We start from the raw sequence: 21,010 nt of genomic DNA on the forward strand, positions 1-21,010 counted from the left end.
TGGTTACTGGTAATTCAGCTGCCGACCTCAGCTACTGTTCAGTGAAACGTGATCGGGATCTCCACTAACAGCGACATGGCAGTTATCAGTTCCACTAATTCAAACAGTTGCTGCAAATAACAGTTATTGGAAAGTGCAGCTACTAACCAGTGAAATGTAAATGGCTGCTGATATAACTGTTATTGTCAGTTACCAGTTCCTATTATTTAAATAACAGCAGGAAACTCGTTACTGGTAATTCAGCTGCCGACCTCAGCTACTCTTCAGTGAAACGTGATCGGGATCTCCACTAACAGCGACATGGCAGTTATCAGTTCCACTAATTCAAACAGTTGCTGCAAATAACAGTTATTGGAAAGTGCAGCTACTAACCAGTGAAATGTAAATGGCTACTGATATAACTGTTATTGTCAGTTACCAGTTCCTGTTATTTAAATAACAGCAGCAAACTGGTTACTGGTAATTCAGCTTGCCGACCTCAGCTACTCTTCAGTGAAACGTGATCAGGATCTCCACTAACAGCGACATGGCAGTTATCAGTTCCAATAATTCAAACAGTTGCTGCAATAACGAGTTATTGGAAAGTGCGGCTACTAACCAGTGAAATGTAAATGGCTACTGATATAACTGTTATTGTCAGTTACCAGTTCCTGCTATTTAAATAACAGCAGGAAACTGGTTACTGGTAATTCAGCTGCCGACCTCAGCTACTGTTCAGTGAAACGTGATCGGGATCTCCACTAACAGCGACATGGCAGTTATCAGTTCCACTAATTCAAACAGTTGCTGCAAATAACAGTTATTGGAAAGTGCAGCTACTAACCAGTGAAATGTAAATGGCTACTGATATAACTGTTATTGTCAGTTACCAGTTCCTGTTATTTAAATAACAGCAGCAAACTGGTTACTGGTAATTCAGCTTGCCGACCTCAGCTACTCTTCAGTGAAACGTGATCAGGATCTCCACTAACAGCGACATGGCAGTTATCAGTTCCACTAATTCAAACAGTTGCTGCAAATAACCAGTTATTGGAAAGTGCGGCTACTAACCAGTGAAATGTAAATGGCTACTGATATAACTGTTATTGTTAGTTACCAGTTCCTGGTATTTAAATAACAGCAGGAAACTGGTTACTGGTAATTCAGCTGCCGACCTCAGCTACTGTTCAGTGAAACGTGATCGGGATCTCCACTAACAGCGACATGGCAGTTATCAGTTCCACTAATTCAAACAGTTGCTGCAAATAACAGTTATTGGAAAGTGCAGCTACTAACCAGTGAAATGTAAATGGCTGCTGATATAACTGTTATTGTCAGTTACCAGTTCCTATTATTTAAATAACAGCAGGAAACTCGTTACTGGTAATTCAGCTGCCGACCTCAGCTACTGTTCAGTGAAAAGTGATCGGGATATCCACTAACAGCGACATGGCAGTTATCAGTTCCACTAATTCAAACAGTTGCTGCAAATAACAGTTATTGGAAAGTGCAGCTACTAACCAGTGAAATGTAAATGGCTACTGATATAACTGTTATTGTCAGTTACCAGTTCCTGTTATTTAAATAACAGCAGGAAACTGGTTACTGGTAATTCAGCTGCCGACCTCAGCTACTGTTCAGTGAAACGTGATCGGGATCTCCACTAACAGCGACATGGCAGTTATCAGTTCCACTAATTCAAACAGTTGCTGCAAATAACAGTTATTGGAAAGTGCAGCTACTAACCAGTGAAATGTAAATGGCTACTGATATAACTGTTATTGTCAGTTACCAGTTCCTGTTATTTAAATAACAGCAGGAAACTGGTTACTGGTAATTCAGCTGCCGACCTCAGCTACTGTTCAGTGAAACGTGATCGGGATCTCCACTAACAGCGACATGGCAGTTATCAGTTCCACTAATTCAAACAGTTGCTGCAAATAACAGTTATTGGAAAGTGCAGCTACTAACCAGTGAAATGTAAATGGCTACTGATATAACTGTTATTGTCAGTTACCAGTTCCTGTTATTTAAATAACAGCAGGAAACTGGTTACTGGTAATTCAGCTTGCCGACCTCAGCTACTGTTCAGTGAAAAGTGATCGGGACCTCCACTAACAGCGACATGGCAGTTATCAGTTCCACTAATTCAAACAGTTGCTGCAAATAACCAGTTATTGGAAAGTGCAGCTACTAACCAGTGAAATGTAAATGGCTACTGATATAACTGTTATTGTCAGTTACCAGTTCCTGTTATTTAAATAACAGCAGCAAAGTGGTTACTGGTAATTCAGCTGCCGACCTCAGCTACTGTTCAGTGTACGTGATCGGGATCTCCACTAACAGCGACATGGCAGTTATCAGTTCCACTAATTCAAACAGTTGCTGCAAATAACAGTTAATGGAAAGTGCAGCTACTAACCAGTGAAATGTAAATGGCTACTGATATAACTGTTATTGTCAGTTACCAGTTCCTGTTATTTAAATAACAGCAGCAAACTGGTTACTGGTAATTCAGCTTGCCGACCTAGCTACTGTTCAGTGAAACGTGATCAGGATCTCCACTAACAGCGACATGGCAGTTATCAGTTCCACTAATTCAAACAGTTGCTTCAAATAACCAGTTATTGGAAAGAGCAGCTACTAACCAGTGAAATGTAAATGGCTACTGATATAACTGTTATTGTCAGTTACCAGTTCCTGTTATTTAAATAACAGCAGCAAACTGGTTACTGGTAATTCAGCTTGCCGACCTCAGCTACTGTTCAGTGAAACGTGATCAGGATCTCCACTAACAGCGACATGGCAGTTATCAGTTCCACTAATTCAAACAGTTGCTTCAAATAACCAGTTATTGGAAAGTGCAGCTACTAACCAGTGAAATGTAAATGGCTACTGATATAACTGTTATTGTCAGTTACCAGTTCCTGTTATTTAAATAACAGCAGGAAACTGGTTACTGGTAATTCAGCTGCCGACCTCAGCTACTGTTCAGTGAAACGTGATCGGGATCTCCACTAACAGCGACATGGCAGTTATCAGTTCCACTAATTCAAACAGTTGCTGCAAATAACAGTTATTGGAAAGTGCAGCTACTAACCAGTGAAATGTAAATGGCTGCTGATATAACTGTTATTGTCAGTTACCAGTTCCTATTATTTAAATAACAGCAGGAAACTCGTTACTGGTAATTCAGCTGCCGACCTCAGCTACTGTTCAGTGAAAAGTGATCGGGATATCCACTAACAGCGACATGGCAGTTATCAGTTCCACTAATTCAAACAGTTGCTGCAAATAACAGTTATTGGAAAGTGCAGCTACTAACCAGTGAAATGTAAATGGCTACTGATATAACTGTTATTGTCAGTTACCAGTTCCTGTTATTTAAATAACAGCAGGAAACTGGTTACTGGTAATTCAGCTGCCGACCTCAGCTACTGTTCAGTGAAACGTGATCGGGATCTCCACTAACAGCGACATGGCAGTTATCAGTTCCACTAATTCAAACAGTTGCTGCAAATAACAGTTATTGGAAAGTGCAGCTACTAACCAGTGAAATGTAAATGGCTACTGATATAACTGTTATTGTCAGTTACCAGTTCCTGTTATTTAAATAACAGCAGGAAACTGGTTACTGGTAATTCAGCTGCCGACCTCAGCTACTGTTCAGTGAAACGTGATCGGGATCTCCACTAACAGCGACATGGCAGTTATCAGTTCCACTAATTCAAACAGTTGCTGCAAATAACAGTTATTGGAAAGTGCAGCTACTAACCAGTGAAATGTAAATGGCTACTGATATAACTGTTATTGTCAGTTACCAGTTCCTGTTATTTAAATAACAGCAGGAAACTGGTTACTGGTAATTCAGCTTGCCGACCTCAGCTACTGTTCAGTGAAAAGTGATCGGGACCTCCACTAACAGCGATATGGCAGTTATCAGTTCCACTAATTCAAACAGTTGCTGCAAATAACCAGTTATTGGAAAGTGCAGCTACTAACCAGTGAAATGTAAATGGCTACTGATATAACTGTTATTGTCAGTTACCAGTTCCTGTTATTTAAATAACAGCAGCAAAGTGGTTACTGGTAATTCAGCTGCCGACCTCAGCTACTGTTCAGTGAAAAGTGATCGGGATCTCCACTAACAGCGACATGGCAGTTATCAGTTCCACTAATTCAAACAGTTGCTGCTAATAACAGTTATTGGAAAGTGCAGCTACTAACCAGTGAAATGTAAATGGCTACTGATATCACTGTTATTGTCAGTTACCAGTTCCTGTTATTTAAATAACTGCAGCAAACTGGTTACTGGTAATTCAGCTGCCGACCTCAGCTACTGTTCATTGAAAAGTGATCGGTATCTCCACTAACAGCGACATTGCAGATACCAGTTCCACTAATTCAAACAGTTGCTGCAAATAACAGTTATTGGAAAGTGCAGCTACTAACCAGTGAAATGTAAATGGCTACTGATATAACTGTTAATGTCAGTTACCAGTTCCTGTTATTTAAATAACAGCAGGAAACTGGTTACTTGTAATTCAGCTGCCGACCTCAGCTACTGTTCAGTGTACGTGATCGGGATCTCCACTAACAGCGACATGGCAGTTATCAGTTCCACTAATTCAAACAGTTGCTGCAAATAACAGTTAATGGAAAGTGCAGCTACTAACCAGTGAAATGTAAATGGCTACTGATATAACTGTTATTGTCAGTTACCAGTTCCTGTTATTTAAATAACAGCAGCAAACTGGTTACTGGTAATTCAGCTTGCCGACCTAGCTACTGTTCAGTGAAACGTGATCAGGATCTCCACTAACAGCGACATGGCAGTTATCAGTTCCACTAATTCAAACAGTTGCTTCAAATAACCAGTTATTGGAAAGAGCAGCTACTAACCAGTGAAATGTAAATGGCTACTGATATAACTGTTATTGTCAGTTACCAGTTCCTGTTATTTAAATAACAGCAGCAAACTGGTTACTGGTAATTCAGCTTGCCGACCTCAGCTACTGTTCAGTGAAACGTGATCAGGATCTCCACTAACAGCGACATGGCAGTTATCAGTTCCACTAATTCAAACAGTTGCTTCAAATAACCAGTTATTGGAAAGTGCAGCTACTAACCAGTGAAATGTAAATGGCTACTGATATAACTGTTATTGTCAGTTACCAGTTCCTGTTATTTAAATAACAGCAGGAAACTGGTTACTGGTAATTCAGCTGCCGACCTCAGCTACTGTTCATTGAAAAGTGATCGGTATCTCCACTAACAGCGACATTGCAGATACCAGTTCCACTAATTCAAACAGTTGCTGCAAATAACAGTTATTGGAAAGTGCAGCTACTAACCAGTGAAATGTAAATGGCTACTGATATAACTGTTAATGTCAGTTACCAGTTCCTGTTATTTAAATAACAGCAGGAAACTGGTTACTGGTAATTCAGCTGCCGACCTCAGCTACTGTTCAGTGAAAAGTGATCGGGATCTCCACTAACAGCGACATGGCAGTTATCAGTTCCACTAATTCAAACAGTTGCTGCAAATAACAGTTATTGGAAAGTGCAGCTACTAACCAGTGAAATGTAAATGGCTACTGATATAACTGTTAATGTCAGTTACCAGTTCCTGTTATTTAAATAACAGCAGGAAACTGGTTACTTGTAATTCAGCTGCCGACCTCAGCTACTGTTCAGTGAAACGTGATCGGGATCTCCACTAACAGCGACATGGCATTTATCAGTTCCACTAATTCAAACAGTTGCTGCAAATAACAGTTATTGGAAAGTGCAGCTACTAACCAGTGAAATGTAAATGGCTACTGATATAACTGTTATTGTCAGTTACCAGTTCCTGTTATTTAAATAACAGCAGCAAACTGGTTACTGGTAATTCAGCTTGCCGACCTCAGCTACTGTTCAGTGAAACGTGATCAGGATCTCCACTAACAGCGACATGGCAGTTATCAGTTCCACTAATTCAAACAGTTGCTTCAAATAACCAGTTATTGGAAAGTGCAGCTACTAACCAGTGAAATGTAAATGGCTACTGATATAACTGTTATTGTCAGTTACCAGTTCCTGTTATTTAAATAACAGCAGCAAACTGGTTACTGGTAATTCAGCTTGCCGACCTCAGCTACTGTTCAGTGAAACGTGATCAGGATCTCCACTAACAGCGACATGGCAGTTATCAGTTCCACTAATTCAAACAGTTGCTTCAAATAACCAGTTATTGGAAAGTGCAGCTACTAACCAGTGAAATGTAAATGGCTACTGATATAACTGTTATTGTCAGTTACCAGTTCCTGTTATTTAAATAACAGCAGGAAACTGGTTACTGGTAATTCAGCTGCCGACCTCAGCTACTGTTCAGTGAAACGTGATCGGGATCTCCACTAACAGCGACATGGCAGTTATCAGTTCCACTAATTCAAACAGTTGCTGCAAATAACAGTTATTGGAAAGTGCAGCTACTAACCAGTGAAATGTAAATGGCTACTGATATAACTGTTATTGTCAGTTACCAGTTCCTGTTATTTAAATAACAGCAGGAAACTGGTTACTGGTAATTCAGCTGCCGACCTCAGCTACTGTTCAGTGAAACGTGATCGGGATCTCCACTAACAGCGACATGGCAGTTATCAGTTCCACTAATTCAAACAGTTGCTGCAAATAACAGTTATTGGAAAGTGCAGCTACTAACCAGTGAAATGTAAATGGCTACTGATATAACTGTTATTGTCAGTTACCAGTTCCTGTTATTTAAATAACAGCAGCAAACTGGTTACTGGTAATTCAGCTTGCCGACCTCAGCTACTCTTCAGTGAAACGTGATCAGGATCTCCACTAACAGCGACATGGCAGTTATCAGTTCCACTAATTCAAACAGTTGCTGCAAATAACCAGTTATTGGAAAGTGCGGCTACTAACCAGTGAAATGTAAATGGCTACTGATATAACTGTTATTGTTAGTTACCAGTTCCTGGTATTTAAATAACAGCAGGAAACTGGTTACTGGTAATTCAGCTGCCGACCTCAGCTACTGTTCAGTGAAACGTGATCGGGATCTCCACTAACAGCGACATGGCAGTTATCAGTTCCACTAATTCAAACAGTTGCTGCAAATAACAGTTATTGGAAAGTGCAGCTACTAACCAGTGAAATGTAAATGGCTGCTGATATAACTGTTATTGTCAGTTACCAGTTCCTATTATTTAAATAACAGCAGGAAACTCGTTACTGGTAATTCAGCTGCCGACCTCAGCTACTGTTCAGTGAAAAGTGATCGGGATATCCACTAACAGCGACATGGCAGTTATCAGTTCCACTAATTCAAACAGTTGCTGCAAATAACAGTTATTGGAAAGTGCAGCTACTAACCAGTGAAATGTAAATGGCTACTGATATAACTGTTATTGTCAGTTACCAGTTCCTGTTATTTAAATAACAGCAGGAAACTGGTTACTGGTAATTCAGCTGCCGACCTCAGCTACTGTTCAGTGAAACGTGATCGGGATCTCCACTAACAGCGACATGGCAGTTATCAGTTCCACTAATTCAAACAGTTGCTGCAAATAACAGTTATTGGAAAGTGCAGCTACTAACCAGTGAAATGTAAATGGCTACTGATATAACTGTTATTGTCAGTTACCAGTTCCTGTTATTTAAATAACAGCAGGAAACTGGTTACTGGTAATTCAGCTGCCGACCTCAGCTACTGTTCAGTGAAACGTGATCGGGATCTCCACTAACAGCGACATGGCAGTTATCAGTTCCACTAATTCAAACAGTTGCTGCAAATAACAGTTATTGGAAAGTGCAGCTACTAACCAGTGAAATGTAAATGGCTACTGATATAACTGTTATTGTCAGTTACCAGTTCCTGTTATTTAAATAACAGCAGGAAACTGGTTACTGGTAATTCAGCTTGCCGACCTCAGCTACTGTTCAGTGAAAAGTGATCGGGACCTCCACTAACAGCGACATGGCAGTTATCAGTTCCACTAATTCAAACAGTTGCTGCAAATAACCAGTTATTGGAAAGTGCAGCTACTAACCAGTGAAATGTAAATGGCTACTGATATAACTGTTATTGTCAGTTACCAGTTCCTGTTATTTAAATAACAGCAGCAAAGTGGTTACTGGTAATTCAGCTGCCGACCTCAGCTACTGTTCAGTGTACGTGATCGGGATCTCCACTAACAGCGACATGGCAGTTATCAGTTCCACTAATTCAAACAGTTGCTGCAAATAACAGTTAATGGAAAGTGCAGCTACTAACCAGTGAAATGTAAATGGCTACTGATATAACTGTTATTGTCAGTTACCAGTTCCTGTTATTTAAATAACAGCAGCAAACTGGTTACTGGTAATTCAGCTTGCCGACCTAGCTACTGTTCAGTGAAACGTGATCAGGATCTCCACTAACAGCGACATGGCAGTTATCAGTTCCACTAATTCAAACAGTTGCTTCAAATAACCAGTTATTGGAAAGAGCAGCTACTAACCAGTGAAATGTAAATGGCTACTGATATAACTGTTATTGTCAGTTACCAGTTCCTGTTATTTAAATAACAGCAGCAAACTGGTTACTGGTAATTCAGCTTGCCGACCTCAGCTACTGTTCAGTGAAACGTGATCAGGATCTCCACTAACAGCGACATGGCAGTTATCAGTTCCACTAATTCAAACAGTTGCTTCAAATAACCAGTTATTGGAAAGTGCAGCTACTAACCAGTGAAATGTAAATGGCTACTGATATAACTGTTATTGTCAGTTACCAGTTCCTGTTATTTAAATAACAGCAGGAAACTGGTTACTGGTAATTCAGCTGCCGACCTCAGCTACTGTTCAGTGAAACGTGATCGGGATCTCCACTAACAGCGACATGGCAGTTATCAGTTCCACTAATTCAAACAGTTGCTGCAAATAACAGTTATTGGAAAGTGCAGCTACTAACCAGTGAAATGTAAATGGCTGCTGATATAACTGTTATTGTCAGTTACCAGTTCCTATTATTTAAATAACAGCAGGAAACTCGTTACTGGTAATTCAGCTGCCGACCTCAGCTACTGTTCAGTGAAAAGTGATCGGGATATCCACTAACAGCGACATGGCAGTTATCAGTTCCACTAATTCAAACAGTTGCTGCAAATAACAGTTATTGGAAAGTGCAGCTACTAACCAGTGAAATGTAAATGGCTACTGATATAACTGTTATTGTCAGTTACCAGTTCCTGTTATTTAAATAACAGCAGGAAACTGGTTACTGGTAATTCAGCTGCCGACCTCAGCTACTGTTCAGTGAAACGTGATCGGGATCTCCACTAACAGCGACATGGCAGTTATCAGTTCCACTAATTCAAACAGTTGCTGCAAATAACAGTTATTGGAAAGTGCAGCTACTAACCAGTGAAATGTAAATGGCTACTGATATAACTGTTATTGTCAGTTACCAGTTCCTGTTATTTAAATAACAGCAGGAAACTGGTTACTGGTAATTCAGCTGCCGACCTCAGCTACTGTTCAGTGAAACGTGATCGGGATCTCCACTAACAGCGACATGGCAGTTATCAGTTCCACTAATTCAAACAGTTGCTGCAAATAACAGTTATTGGAAAGTGCAGCTACTAACCAGTGAAATGTAAATGGCTACTGATATAACTGTTATTGTCAGTTACCAGTTCCTGTTATTTAAATAACAGCAGGAAACTGGTTACTGGTAATTCAGCTTGCCGACCTCAGCTACTGTTCAGTGAAAAGTGATCGGGACCTCCACTAACAGCGATATGGCAGTTATCAGTTCCACTAATTCAAACAGTTGCTGCAAATAACCAGTTATTGGAAAGTGCAGCTACTAACCAGTGAAATGTAAATGGCTACTGATATAACTGTTATTGTCAGTTACCAGTTCCTGTTATTTAAATAACAGCAGCAAAGTGGTTACTGGTAATTCAGCTGCCGACCTCAGCTACTGTTCAGTGAAAAGTGATCGGGATCTCCACTAACAGCGACATGGCAGTTATCAGTTCCACTAATTCAAACAGTTGCTGCTAATAACAGTTATTGGAAAGTGCAGCTACTAACCAGTGAAATGTAAATGGCTACTGATATCACTGTTATTGTCAGTTACCAGTTCCTGTTATTTAAATAACTGCAGCAAACTGGTTACTGGTAATTCAGCTGCCGACCTCAGCTACTGTTCATTGAAAAGTGATCGGTATCTCCACTAACAGCGACATTGCAGATACCAGTTCCACTAATTCAAACAGTTGCTGCAAATAACAGTTATTGGAAAGTGCAGCTACTAACCAGTGAAATGTAAATGGCTACTGATATAACTGTTAATGTCAGTTACCAGTTCCTGTTATTTAAATAACAGCAGGAAACTGGTTACTTGTAATTCAGCTGCCGACCTCAGCTACTGTTCAGTGTACGTGATCGGGATCTCCACTAACAGCGACATGGCAGTTATCAGTTCCACTAATTCAAACAGTTGCTGCAAATAACAGTTAATGGAAAGTGCAGCTACTAACCAGTGAAATGTAAATGGCTACTGATATAACTGTTATTGTCAGTTACCAGTTCCTGTTATTTAAATAACAGCAGCAAACTGGTTACTGGTAATTCAGCTTGCCGACCTAGCTACTGTTCAGTGAAACGTGATCAGGATCTCCACTAACAGCGACATGGCAGTTATCAGTTCCACTAATTCAAACAGTTGCTTCAAATAACCAGTTATTGGAAAGAGCAGCTACTAACCAGTGAAATGTAAATGGCTACTGATATAACTGTTATTGTCAGTTACCAGTTCCTGTTATTTAAATAACAGCAGCAAACTGGTTACTGGTAATTCAGCTTGCCGACCTCAGCTACTGTTCAGTGAAACGTGATCAGGATCTCCACTAACAGCGACATGGCAGTTATCAGTTCCACTAATTCAAACAGTTGCTTCAAATAACCAGTTATTGGAAAGTGCAGCTACTAACCAGTGAAATGTAAATGGCTACTGATATAACTGTTATTGTCAGTTACCAGTTCCTGTTATTTAAATAACAGCAGGAAACTGGTTACTGGTAATTCAGCTGCCGACCTCAGCTACTGTTCATTGAAAAGTGATCGGTATCTCCACTAACAGCGACATTGCAGATACCAGTTCCACTAATTCAAACAGTTGCTGCAAATAACAGTTATTGGAAAGTGCAGCTACTAACCAGTGAAATGTAAATGGCTACTGATATAACTGTTAATGTCAGTTACCAGTTCCTGTTATTTAAATAACAGCAGGAAACTGGTTACTGGTAATTCAGCTGCCGACCTCAGCTACTGTTCAGTGAAAAGTGATCGGGATCTCCACTAACAGCGACATGGCAGTTATCAGTTCCACTAATTCAAACAGTTGCTGCAAATAACAGTTATTGGAAAGTGCAGCTACTAACCAGTGAAATGTAAATGGCTACTGATATAACTGTTAATGTCAGTTACCAGTTCCTGTTATTTAAATAACAGCAGGAAACTGGTTACTTGTAATTCAGCTGCCGACCTCAGCTACTGTTCAGTGAAACGTGATCGGGATCTCCACTAACAGCGACATGGCAGTTATCAGTTCCACTAATTCAAACAGTTGCTGCAAATAACAGTTATTGGAAAGTGCAGCTACTAACCAGTGAAATGTAAATGGCTACTGATATAACTGTTATTGTCAGTTACCAGTTCCTGTTATTTAAATAACAGCAGCAAACTGGTTACTGGTAATTCAGCTTGCCGACCTCAGCTACTGTTCAGTGAAACGTGATCAGGATCTCCACTAACAGCGACATGGCAGTTATCAGTTCCACTAATTCAAACAGTTGCTTCAAATAACCAGTTATTGGAAAGTGCAGCTACTAACCAGTGAAATGTAAATGGCTACTGATATAACTGTTATTGTCAGTTACCAGTTCCTGTTATTTAAATAACAGCAGCAAACTGGTTACTGGTAATTCAGCTTGCCGACCTCAGCTACTGTTCAGTGAAACGTGATCAGGATCTCCACTAACAGCGACATGGCAGTTATCAGTTCCACTAATTCAAACAGTTGCTTCAAATAACCAGTTATTGGAAAGTGCAGCTACTAACCAGTGAAATGTAAATGGCTACTGATATAACTGTTATTGTCAGTTACCAGTTCCTGTTATTTAAATAACAGCAGGAAACTGGTTACTGGTAATTCAGCTGCCGACCTCAGCTACTGTTCAGTGAAACGTGATCGGGATCTCCACTAACAGCGACATGGCAGTTATCAGTTCCACTAATTCAAACAGTTGCTGCAAATAACAGTTATTGGAAAGTGCAGCTACTAACCAGTGAAATGTAAATGGCTACTGATATAACTGTTATTGTCAGTTACCAGTTCCTGTTATTTAAATAACAGCAGGAAACTGGTTACTGGTAATTCAGCTGCCGACCTCAGCTACTGTTCAGTGAAACGTGATCGGGATCTCCACTAACAGCGACATGGCAGTTATCAGTTCCACTAATTCAAACAGTTGCTGCAAATAACAGTTATTGGAAAGTGCAGCTACTAACCAGTGAAATGTAAATGGCTACTGATATAACTGTTATTGTCAGTTACCAGTTCCTGTTATTTAAATAACAGCAGGAAACTGGTTACTGGTAATTCAGCTTGCCGACCTCAGCTACTGTTCAGTGAAAAGTGATCGGGACCTCCACTAACAGCGACATGGCAGATATCAGTTCCACTAATTCAAACAGTTGCTGCAAATAACCAGTTATTGGAAAGTGCAGCTACTAACCAGTGAAATGTAAATGGCTACTGATATAACTGTTATTGTCAGTTACCAGTTCCTGTTATTTAAATAACTGCAGCAAACTGGTTACTGGTAATTCAGCTGCCGACCTCAGCTACTGTTCAGTGAAAAGTGATCGGTATCTCCACTAACAGCGACATGGCAGATACCAGTTCCACTAATTCAAACAGTTGCTGCAAATAACAGTTATTGGAAAGTGCAGCTACTAACCAGTGAAATGTAAATGGCTACTGATATAACTGTTATTGTCAGTTACCAGTTCCTGTTATTTAAATAACTGCAGCAAACTGGTTACTGGTAATTCAGCTGCCGACCTCAGCTACTGTTCAGTGAAACGTTATCAGGATCTCCATTAACAGCGACATGGAAGTTATCAGTTCCACTAATTCAAACAGTTGCTGCAAATATCCAGTTATTGGAAAGTGCAGGTACTAACCAGTTAAATGTAAATGGCTACTGATATAACTGTTATTGTCAGTTACCAGTTCCAGTGATTTAAAGTAAACAAGAAAAAACATAATCAAAATGAACACAGTAGAGCGAGAGGCAATGTACAGAAAGTTCAAATGAAAGCTTATGCATATGCAAGTATTATGAAATGGATTACTGACGAGAGAAAGGAACTACATCTGAAATGGCAGATATAATACCTCAATCAACTCGTTACTATTTAAAGTAGACACAACGTAGAATGGGACTTTCACACTGGAAAACGTGACGTACTTCCTTAAATCTTAGCAGCCCAGGAATTATATTCCAGATATCAGTGTGTCTAAAACTATCCGACAAAGATTATTCATGCCCATAGAATGATATAAATTTTCATACAGAGATAATGGTCTTATAGAATACTTAGGGCCACAATTATGAAACTTCATTCGAACCATCTTAATTTTTTTTTTAAAATTCCAGACTGCGCATACAATTTTAGAAATACTAATCTCTGAACTTGTGTTGGACTTCTAGGCAGGAACACTGTGTTTACTTTGAAGACAGATACACAGATACCAGCAGTCTGGAGAAAAACAATGCCACGCAACTTAAGATGGCTGTCGTCTCGGTTGCAGTGCAATGCGTTGTCTGGTACAAGTTTACAGACGTTTCAGAGGAACTTGCTGCCTCAGACATCAAGGCGATGATCAAGGCAACATGTATCTCCGAAACGCTGGTAAATTTCAACCTGACTTCACAGCGCTACGACCCGGAAGACGGCCATCTTGTTACTCGCTGCCATACAATTATTTTATTAATATAATTTGTAGTCTTCAGATACTGCTTTAATTAGTTACGAGTTATCGGAATAGAAAAAATCACCACTTACCGCATCTAATATCTGAACTTTACTCTTCTGACGAGACGATTTCATTCTTAATCGTGTAACGCTCGCAGTAAGTCCCTCTGGAATATGACATTAGTAGTTCTTATTTCTATGCCCCATTTATTTTAACATTTCTCTAGTTAATTTCATTTGTAAAAAAAATATTAAACATCCTTCAATTAACTTCAATGTGTTAATAAAACGTAGCAATGAGAAAATATAAAAATTTCAAATTTTTCATAATAATACAAATTTTGACTGGAGTAGAATTTGATCACGATCTCTCTTTGTATCTGCCGACATATTTCGATCTGTGATTCAGATAATTTCTATTAATTATGTTGCCTTCATATATAAATCTGTATATGTATAAAATATAATATACCTTGCACACAAACATTCGATCGATTCGGCTCACATTCGACGAAACACGTCCCGATCACTTTGAGACACCGTAACATACTCCCGCTTTACCATATCAGGCTTCTAAATCACAAGTGAACGAGTATTTCTGCACAAATTGTTATCACGGGCCAAAAAGTTATATAAAATTATAAATTATATTCATCACGATATGGAGGACGAAAATTCAGTAGAAGTTTACTTGTAGGATATAAATATAACTTCTTAAAATTGTTATACGAGGTGCGATCGGAAAGTTTAAAGACTGTGTCAATAGAGGGCGAACCGGATGTAGTACGAGCTTCTGCCGCTAGGGGGTGCGGCCTACAATCATAGTGAATCAGTGTGCCAGCCGGCATCATCGAATTAGCATTTGTTTCTTAGTTACGGGCGTTTTGGTAGTGCATTACACCGACCCTCCTGCGATTTCGGAATGGCATGTGCATCAAATTTTGCCAAAGACTCGCCAAAACGGCTACGGAAACCTATGAAATGCTAAAGCAAGCATTTGGGGAGTCCGCAATGGGTCGTGCACAAACTTTTGTGTGGCATTCACGTTTTAAAAATGGCCGAACCTCTGTCGATGATGACGAGCGTTCTGGACGACCATCTTCGAGCACAACGCCCGAAAATGTTATGAAGATCGACGTCGTACCATCAACGACTTGTGCGACATTGTTGGGATAGGCTATGGGACCTGTCAGCTGATTCTAAAGGAAGAACTCCACATGCGACGCATCCTGTCTGAGGACCAGAAGCAGAATCGACTTCTCGTTTGTCAGGAGCTCAAAGATCTTGCAAGAACCGACCCCAACTTCCTTTCTAAGCTCCGTGTGACTTCTTCCTCTTCCCAAAGATGAAAAATCAGCTAAAGGGAAGGAGATTTGAGACGATAGAAGAGATTCAGGCAGTATCGCAGATGGTGCTTGACAGGCTGACAAAGAAAGATTTCCAGGGATGCTTCCAGACTTGGCAGCGGCGCTGGGATCGTTGTGTTCACTCCCAGGGGAACTACTTCGAGGGTGATGGATGAATTTAATACCTGAGATAAGTGTACGGGTTTTTATACGCGCAGTCTTGAAACCTTTCGATCGCACCTCGTATCTCTTAAAGATAGAAGATTAATTAATGAATATAGCTGATTAAATTAATAATTACAATTTAAAATTAAACATTAGATCTGCGTATTTTATTCAGGTCGGCATTTTATCGAATTACTTTAGTGATATTTTAAAAATGTGCCTACCTGAACACAAGAAATATGTTACGTCTAGATAATATTCCCTATATTTACTAATATTATAAACATATAAGAAATTGTATATATAATAATACCATAATCATGACTCACTTTTGACATTGCAAGCTTGGAGTAAAGATAATGTTGCCATGACATTTCATCTGCTGGACCAATCTTATCAGGGAAAGCGAGCTGTATCTTGGCAAAATTCCATTATGTCAGTCTCCGGCAGTTTCTGAAATACAGTCGCAAGTAGTTTATTTTATCACAAGAATTAAAATGTCCCCTGCACATGTCAAGAATTTGAGAAATACAAATTAAAAATGAAAACAAAAACTGACGAGAAAATGCATAGCCACTAGAGTTTCTGGCATGCTGTCACAGGCTTACGTAAAAGCATATTCACATTAATCGCATTGCTGTCAATCTTCATTCTAATTACAATCATCCCCCCTTCCCCCCAAAACCCCAATTTACAGCTCCGCAATGAGCTGATAAGCAGTTAATGCGCTACGCAAACCACGTGACCAGAAATCGAGAAAAGAATCCCTGAAACGAGACAAAATTTTCCTCTACATGGCTTTTCATAACCTAAAGATTCATTACTGTATTCACAAAAGCCCACGACTGTATGATGTCCTCCGACAGGTAAATATGATTTAATTCCAAAAAATTCTATTTCTGTAAGATGATAATCGACTTAAAAAAAAAATATTTTAATATTTTCCGTCAAATCACAATTTTTAATAAGATAATAAAATATAAAATATTTAAAATATCATTTCACGTTCCGCATCGAATGATCGACTTACAAATTGGAACGTCTCTTACGACATTTATAATTTATACCTGAGGACGGTTAAATATAACCGAAACATCCTCAAAATTATAATTTGGGTAGTAATTTTGAAAACAAAGTCACAGTGCATTCCTGTTGGATATTTCTGATTCTTAGTTTATTTCTCAGCTGTACAGGTTATGGGATAATGAGTACCAATAATGAGTTTAGGAGGAGGAGGATATGGAAGAAAGCGAATGTGGCCGATTTTAAGGCAACTGTCACAGGATTCAACTGGAAGGACTACAGAACTTCAAGAAAATATAAATACGTAAGAACAGTCTGACCTCAGGCAATTAAACCCAGAATCTTCAAACACAAATATAGAATAAAAGTACCAAATACTTAATAGTATTTGATTTATGATTTACGGAGTAAGATATTAAATATATAACATTTAATACTGCGACAGTTAGTAAATAAAATAAAATAAATAAAAGAGACAACTACAGTTCTGAGTTTGAAAAAAGTTAACGAAATACTAAGATTTCCATGTATCTGTGTCAAATTCAGAAAAAATAATATCAAGTTATGGTAGGCGACATACAGAAAATTACATTCTTTTAAGTCCAAGAAGAACAAATTTTTAATAAAAATAAGGAAATGAGATGATAATGTTGCGTCATATTGTGTTGAAATATATACTTGTTCAATTTTATCAGTCTAAACACAATAAAATATTATTACAATTAACATTTAAATATTTAAAATATATTAAAATGACGCTCTCCATCGAAATGCTCGATTTAGATGGAGAGCACCATTTTAATATATTTTAAATATTTAAATGTTAATTGTAATAATATTTTATTGTGTTTAGACTGATAAAATTGAACAAGTAAAAATAAGGAACTCAAGTTTATCAATGTTTCAAGCCATTAAATTCCAGCCACCACTTTACTGTCCACATCTTTCTCTGACATACTGGTATCTCAAATAATTATATCTTCGTAAACCGCCTGTGAATACGATGGCTCTTGGTGGTCGGGAGTTTAAATTCATGAAGCCTCGTGGACCAAATTCAAATTTATTCTGGCATCACAGAAAAGATTTCTGCTGCACTGAGGATAACAATATCCAGGCAGATAAGACGTAAAATATTACCAAGCTTATTATCCCAGATTGAGAAGAAACATAGGAGTAATATTCCTATTAATCAGATATTAACAAACCTTAAATGGAACCTAACGAGGTGAATATATATTTAGAGACAGAATCATTTCACAGTAGAGTAAGAGTGTGATGATGAATTGTAAGTATATTGTTTACCATATGCGTGCAAGCTGTCAGAGCTGAGTAAATGAGATATAAAAATTAATTTTTTTTTTGCAATATTACAAAATTACATTTTATTTCACCTCAGTTATCTGAATACTGCCTGAAGCTGCAATTTCAATATTAGTACCGTTGATAGTCCCCCCGTAAGTTGTGCATTTCCTTCCCTGTCATCCTGTACCTTCGCTTCTTTTCTTTATGTCAACCCGTTCCCAACCTTCATTATTTTCCCATCTTCTGTTGTTTTCTTAGGTCATATAGGGGCCAGTCTCTGCCCAGTGGTCGTACGCTTCATGCTGCTTTCATTTATTTCAGAGAAAATTGGGGTTTTATTCCTGGATTAGAAACTGCGGCTGACAACCGGCACAGGTCACAGGGACTTCACGTTCATTCATTCTTTGTTACTTGCCTGTATTTGTCTATAAGCATGTGTACTCTTGTTCAATAACATAGTTTGTAAATAAACAATTTTGTTATAAAGGGTTCTGGACCTGTGTACGTATCAATGTGATAATGTGTGTAGAGATTCATACTTCCACGTGTTAATATTTATTTCTGGCTATGTCATGAAAATGATGTAATTTAGAGATAAGGTACAATTACAATACATACTCTCACTGGCAATCAACACCAATCAAATAAATGTTCCCTGAAAGTGTTCTCATAGATTTAAAATTTTTAGGGTAAAATAATGTGAAAGAAACCAAAAATTCCAAAGTCATTACCACGTTAACTCGGTGGAAAGAGCATGCGTGACATTTTTCTTTTTTGCACAATTCCTGAAAATTGTTAATGCATGTGAAATGGTAATATCAGAGAAGCTCAACGCTCGTGTGCTACTTCATAAGGTATCACGCATTAAGACTGGCAAGTGTCATTGAAGTCCGTGTACATCCATTTCTTGACTTGACGTGGAATGACCAACACTGACCTCAGTTGGGAGAACGCTCAAATGTTACTGTTCAACTGTTAACAGGCCTCATCCTGTATTCCAGGAGCGTTGCAATCATTTCTAAACAAATCTCATAATTAATTGAAATAATCACGTTTTAATAACTAAAGGAGACACAAAATGAGACATTTAATTCCACGTAGGTAACTTAATGTGGGACATTTAAACTTAGTATATCAGGCAAGTTAAAGGTTAAACAGAGATTGACGAAAAAGTGAATTTCTTGTGACGTTCAACAATCTACAAACGGCAGAGGATGCGCTTTTGAAATCTGGGTAATACGGTTTCATAAATCAGGCTATCCAACCTCACAATGGCTTGTCAGTTCTTACCACAAGTTGTCAGCTCCTCTTTTTCCTTCTTTGCCCAGATGTCATGAGCATTTTCCGCCAGCCTCTCAGCCATGTTCTGCATTTCTCTGCTTAGTGTCAGATTAGTCATATCCACTGGGTGTGGGTGGTAGTTAAATGGTGTAGCTTTATCAACCTCAAAGAAACAAAGTTGTATGTTCAGTGGAAGATTATTAATTATTATTATTATTATTAAAGCTCTGAATGGACCTTGTATTGCCCATGGCAAATCATCATTGCTGCGCTATCTGTTGGGTTTTTGTTATACTGTTTGCCCCATTCGACACTGAAGCATTGCACTTTCCATTTCTTCCATCGCTTTGTTCATAGAAATGACTTTACACGAGGTATTTTCTTTGCTTTCTCGACACTCCTGCTGTTTAAACCAGGAAGCAACTTGGCCTTTCGCCCCGCCTCAATTTGGAAATGACGGAAGTGTTATAGGAACCCGTTAACAGAAACATTGGAATTTGTGGTAGTGGGAGCGAATTCGACAGCGCTGAAGATGAGAAGAGTGTTGTGGTTGAAAAACCATCAGACAGCGAAGCAGATATTGTGAGGGACGCAAAAGACAAGTTAGTGAGCAATTTTCTATTGAAACAACTGCAGGGCGATTGGAAGAGGGAAAAACTTGACACTTTGTATGTCACGAATCTGTTACTGACAGGCCATTTAAATACTGTCACAGTGTTAGCTTAGTGGATATATAAATATTAGCATGAAGGGTTAAAACAAGTGCTGAATTCTGTGGGCACTGGAAGAGGTGAAATAAGAGCGCATACTGTATCATAAATGAATTAATACTTACTGGGCTCGTTTTGGAAGATATTCTTGTGGAATTTCTATTGTTTGACGGTACTTCAACATCTGAGTGTTCCACAGTCCAACCAATAGCAAGCAGGGCTTTCAAGGACTCTCTCACTGGCTCCTTATAACGCTCTTTCTCCTGAATATAAGACGACAGCTTTATTTTAGAAAATATTTTCCACGTCATACACAGATTCATGTGTGTTCAGAAGTTTCCATGACATCAAATGTACAAGTAGTTTAGAATTAATACAATGATTTATACTCGTCACCTCGCATTATAAAAGTGAATTCTGGGCAGCTGGCGGGGCAAAGAATGGATGCGGAACATTTGTACGGACATCTCTTCGAAAATGGCCTTTAGGAGAACTGATAAGTTGACGGAATGGAAGGTAACGGAACCGACCGATTGGGCTGAGCTCCCAGTGTAGGAGTTCTTTGTTGTTAGAAGCTGAAATATAATCTTGCATGTCATAGCGAAGCGTCCATTACAGTTTTACTTACATAGTCATTCAGCATGCTGTATGGTTCCAAGCGAGGGTGAGCTTTATAAGCATCAGACCACTGTTCTCCATTATACCCAACCATTATCCAATTTCTTACTGCCCCATGAATCATGATAATGTTCTGAGAACTGTTGGACAATATTGTTGAGATCGTTGTTCAAAACCACACTGAAACAAAGTTATAACATGAGAGAATTCAATCTATGCCATCAAATTGTGAGAATGCATATAAAATAATCATATTCTCAGTTTTCTGTAATGTATTATAAGAGAGAATCAAACTGATTATAAGAAAAAGTCATATAAACTAATAACATATAAGGTATTGCATGTGCGTCATATTGTGATTTATTTAAATAGTATTAAAAATATATTAAAATTGGCCATCAATCACAATATAAGATAATTAAAAGATTAAAATATCATTTTTACGTTCCGTATCGAGTACTCGATTTACATGTGGAACATTTACGACATGTTTCGGCTATATATAGCCATCATCAGAGTCGGTAACCAGCCACGATCCGAT

General features: G+C 38.7%; 1 protein-coding gene and 1 long non-coding RNA gene across 2 annotated transcripts in view; one reads left to right on the top strand and one right to left on the bottom strand.

The window, feature by feature from the left end:
• LOC147871985 (uncharacterized) overlaps positions 1–21,010 on the top strand; it is an 83,982-nt gene that overhangs the window by 7,982 nt on the left and 54,990 nt on the right. The window lies entirely within an intron of this gene.
• The window catches only part of LOC110838096 (ryanodine receptor), a 55,036-nt gene continuing 47,273 nt past the window's right edge, over positions 13,248–21,010 (bottom strand). The window contains 6 exon segments of the mRNA XM_087359810.1: positions 13,248–14,191; positions 15,865–15,988; positions 19,151–19,304; positions 19,977–20,114; positions 20,480–20,551; positions 20,553–20,649. Coding sequence (XP_087215936.1) covers positions 15,972–15,988; positions 19,151–19,304; positions 19,977–20,114; positions 20,480–20,551; positions 20,553–20,649 — 478 coding nt within the window. The 3' untranslated portion in view covers positions 13,248–14,191; positions 15,865–15,971.

The sequence above is a fragment of the Zootermopsis nevadensis genome, unplaced genomic scaffold (assembly GCF_977971745.1).
Source record: "Zootermopsis nevadensis isolate Lab colony 2312 unplaced genomic scaffold, Znev_1.0 Znev_ptg000033l, whole genome shotgun sequence".
NCBI classification, from domain to species: Eukaryota; Metazoa; Arthropoda; class Insecta; order Blattodea; family Termopsidae; genus Zootermopsis; species Zootermopsis nevadensis.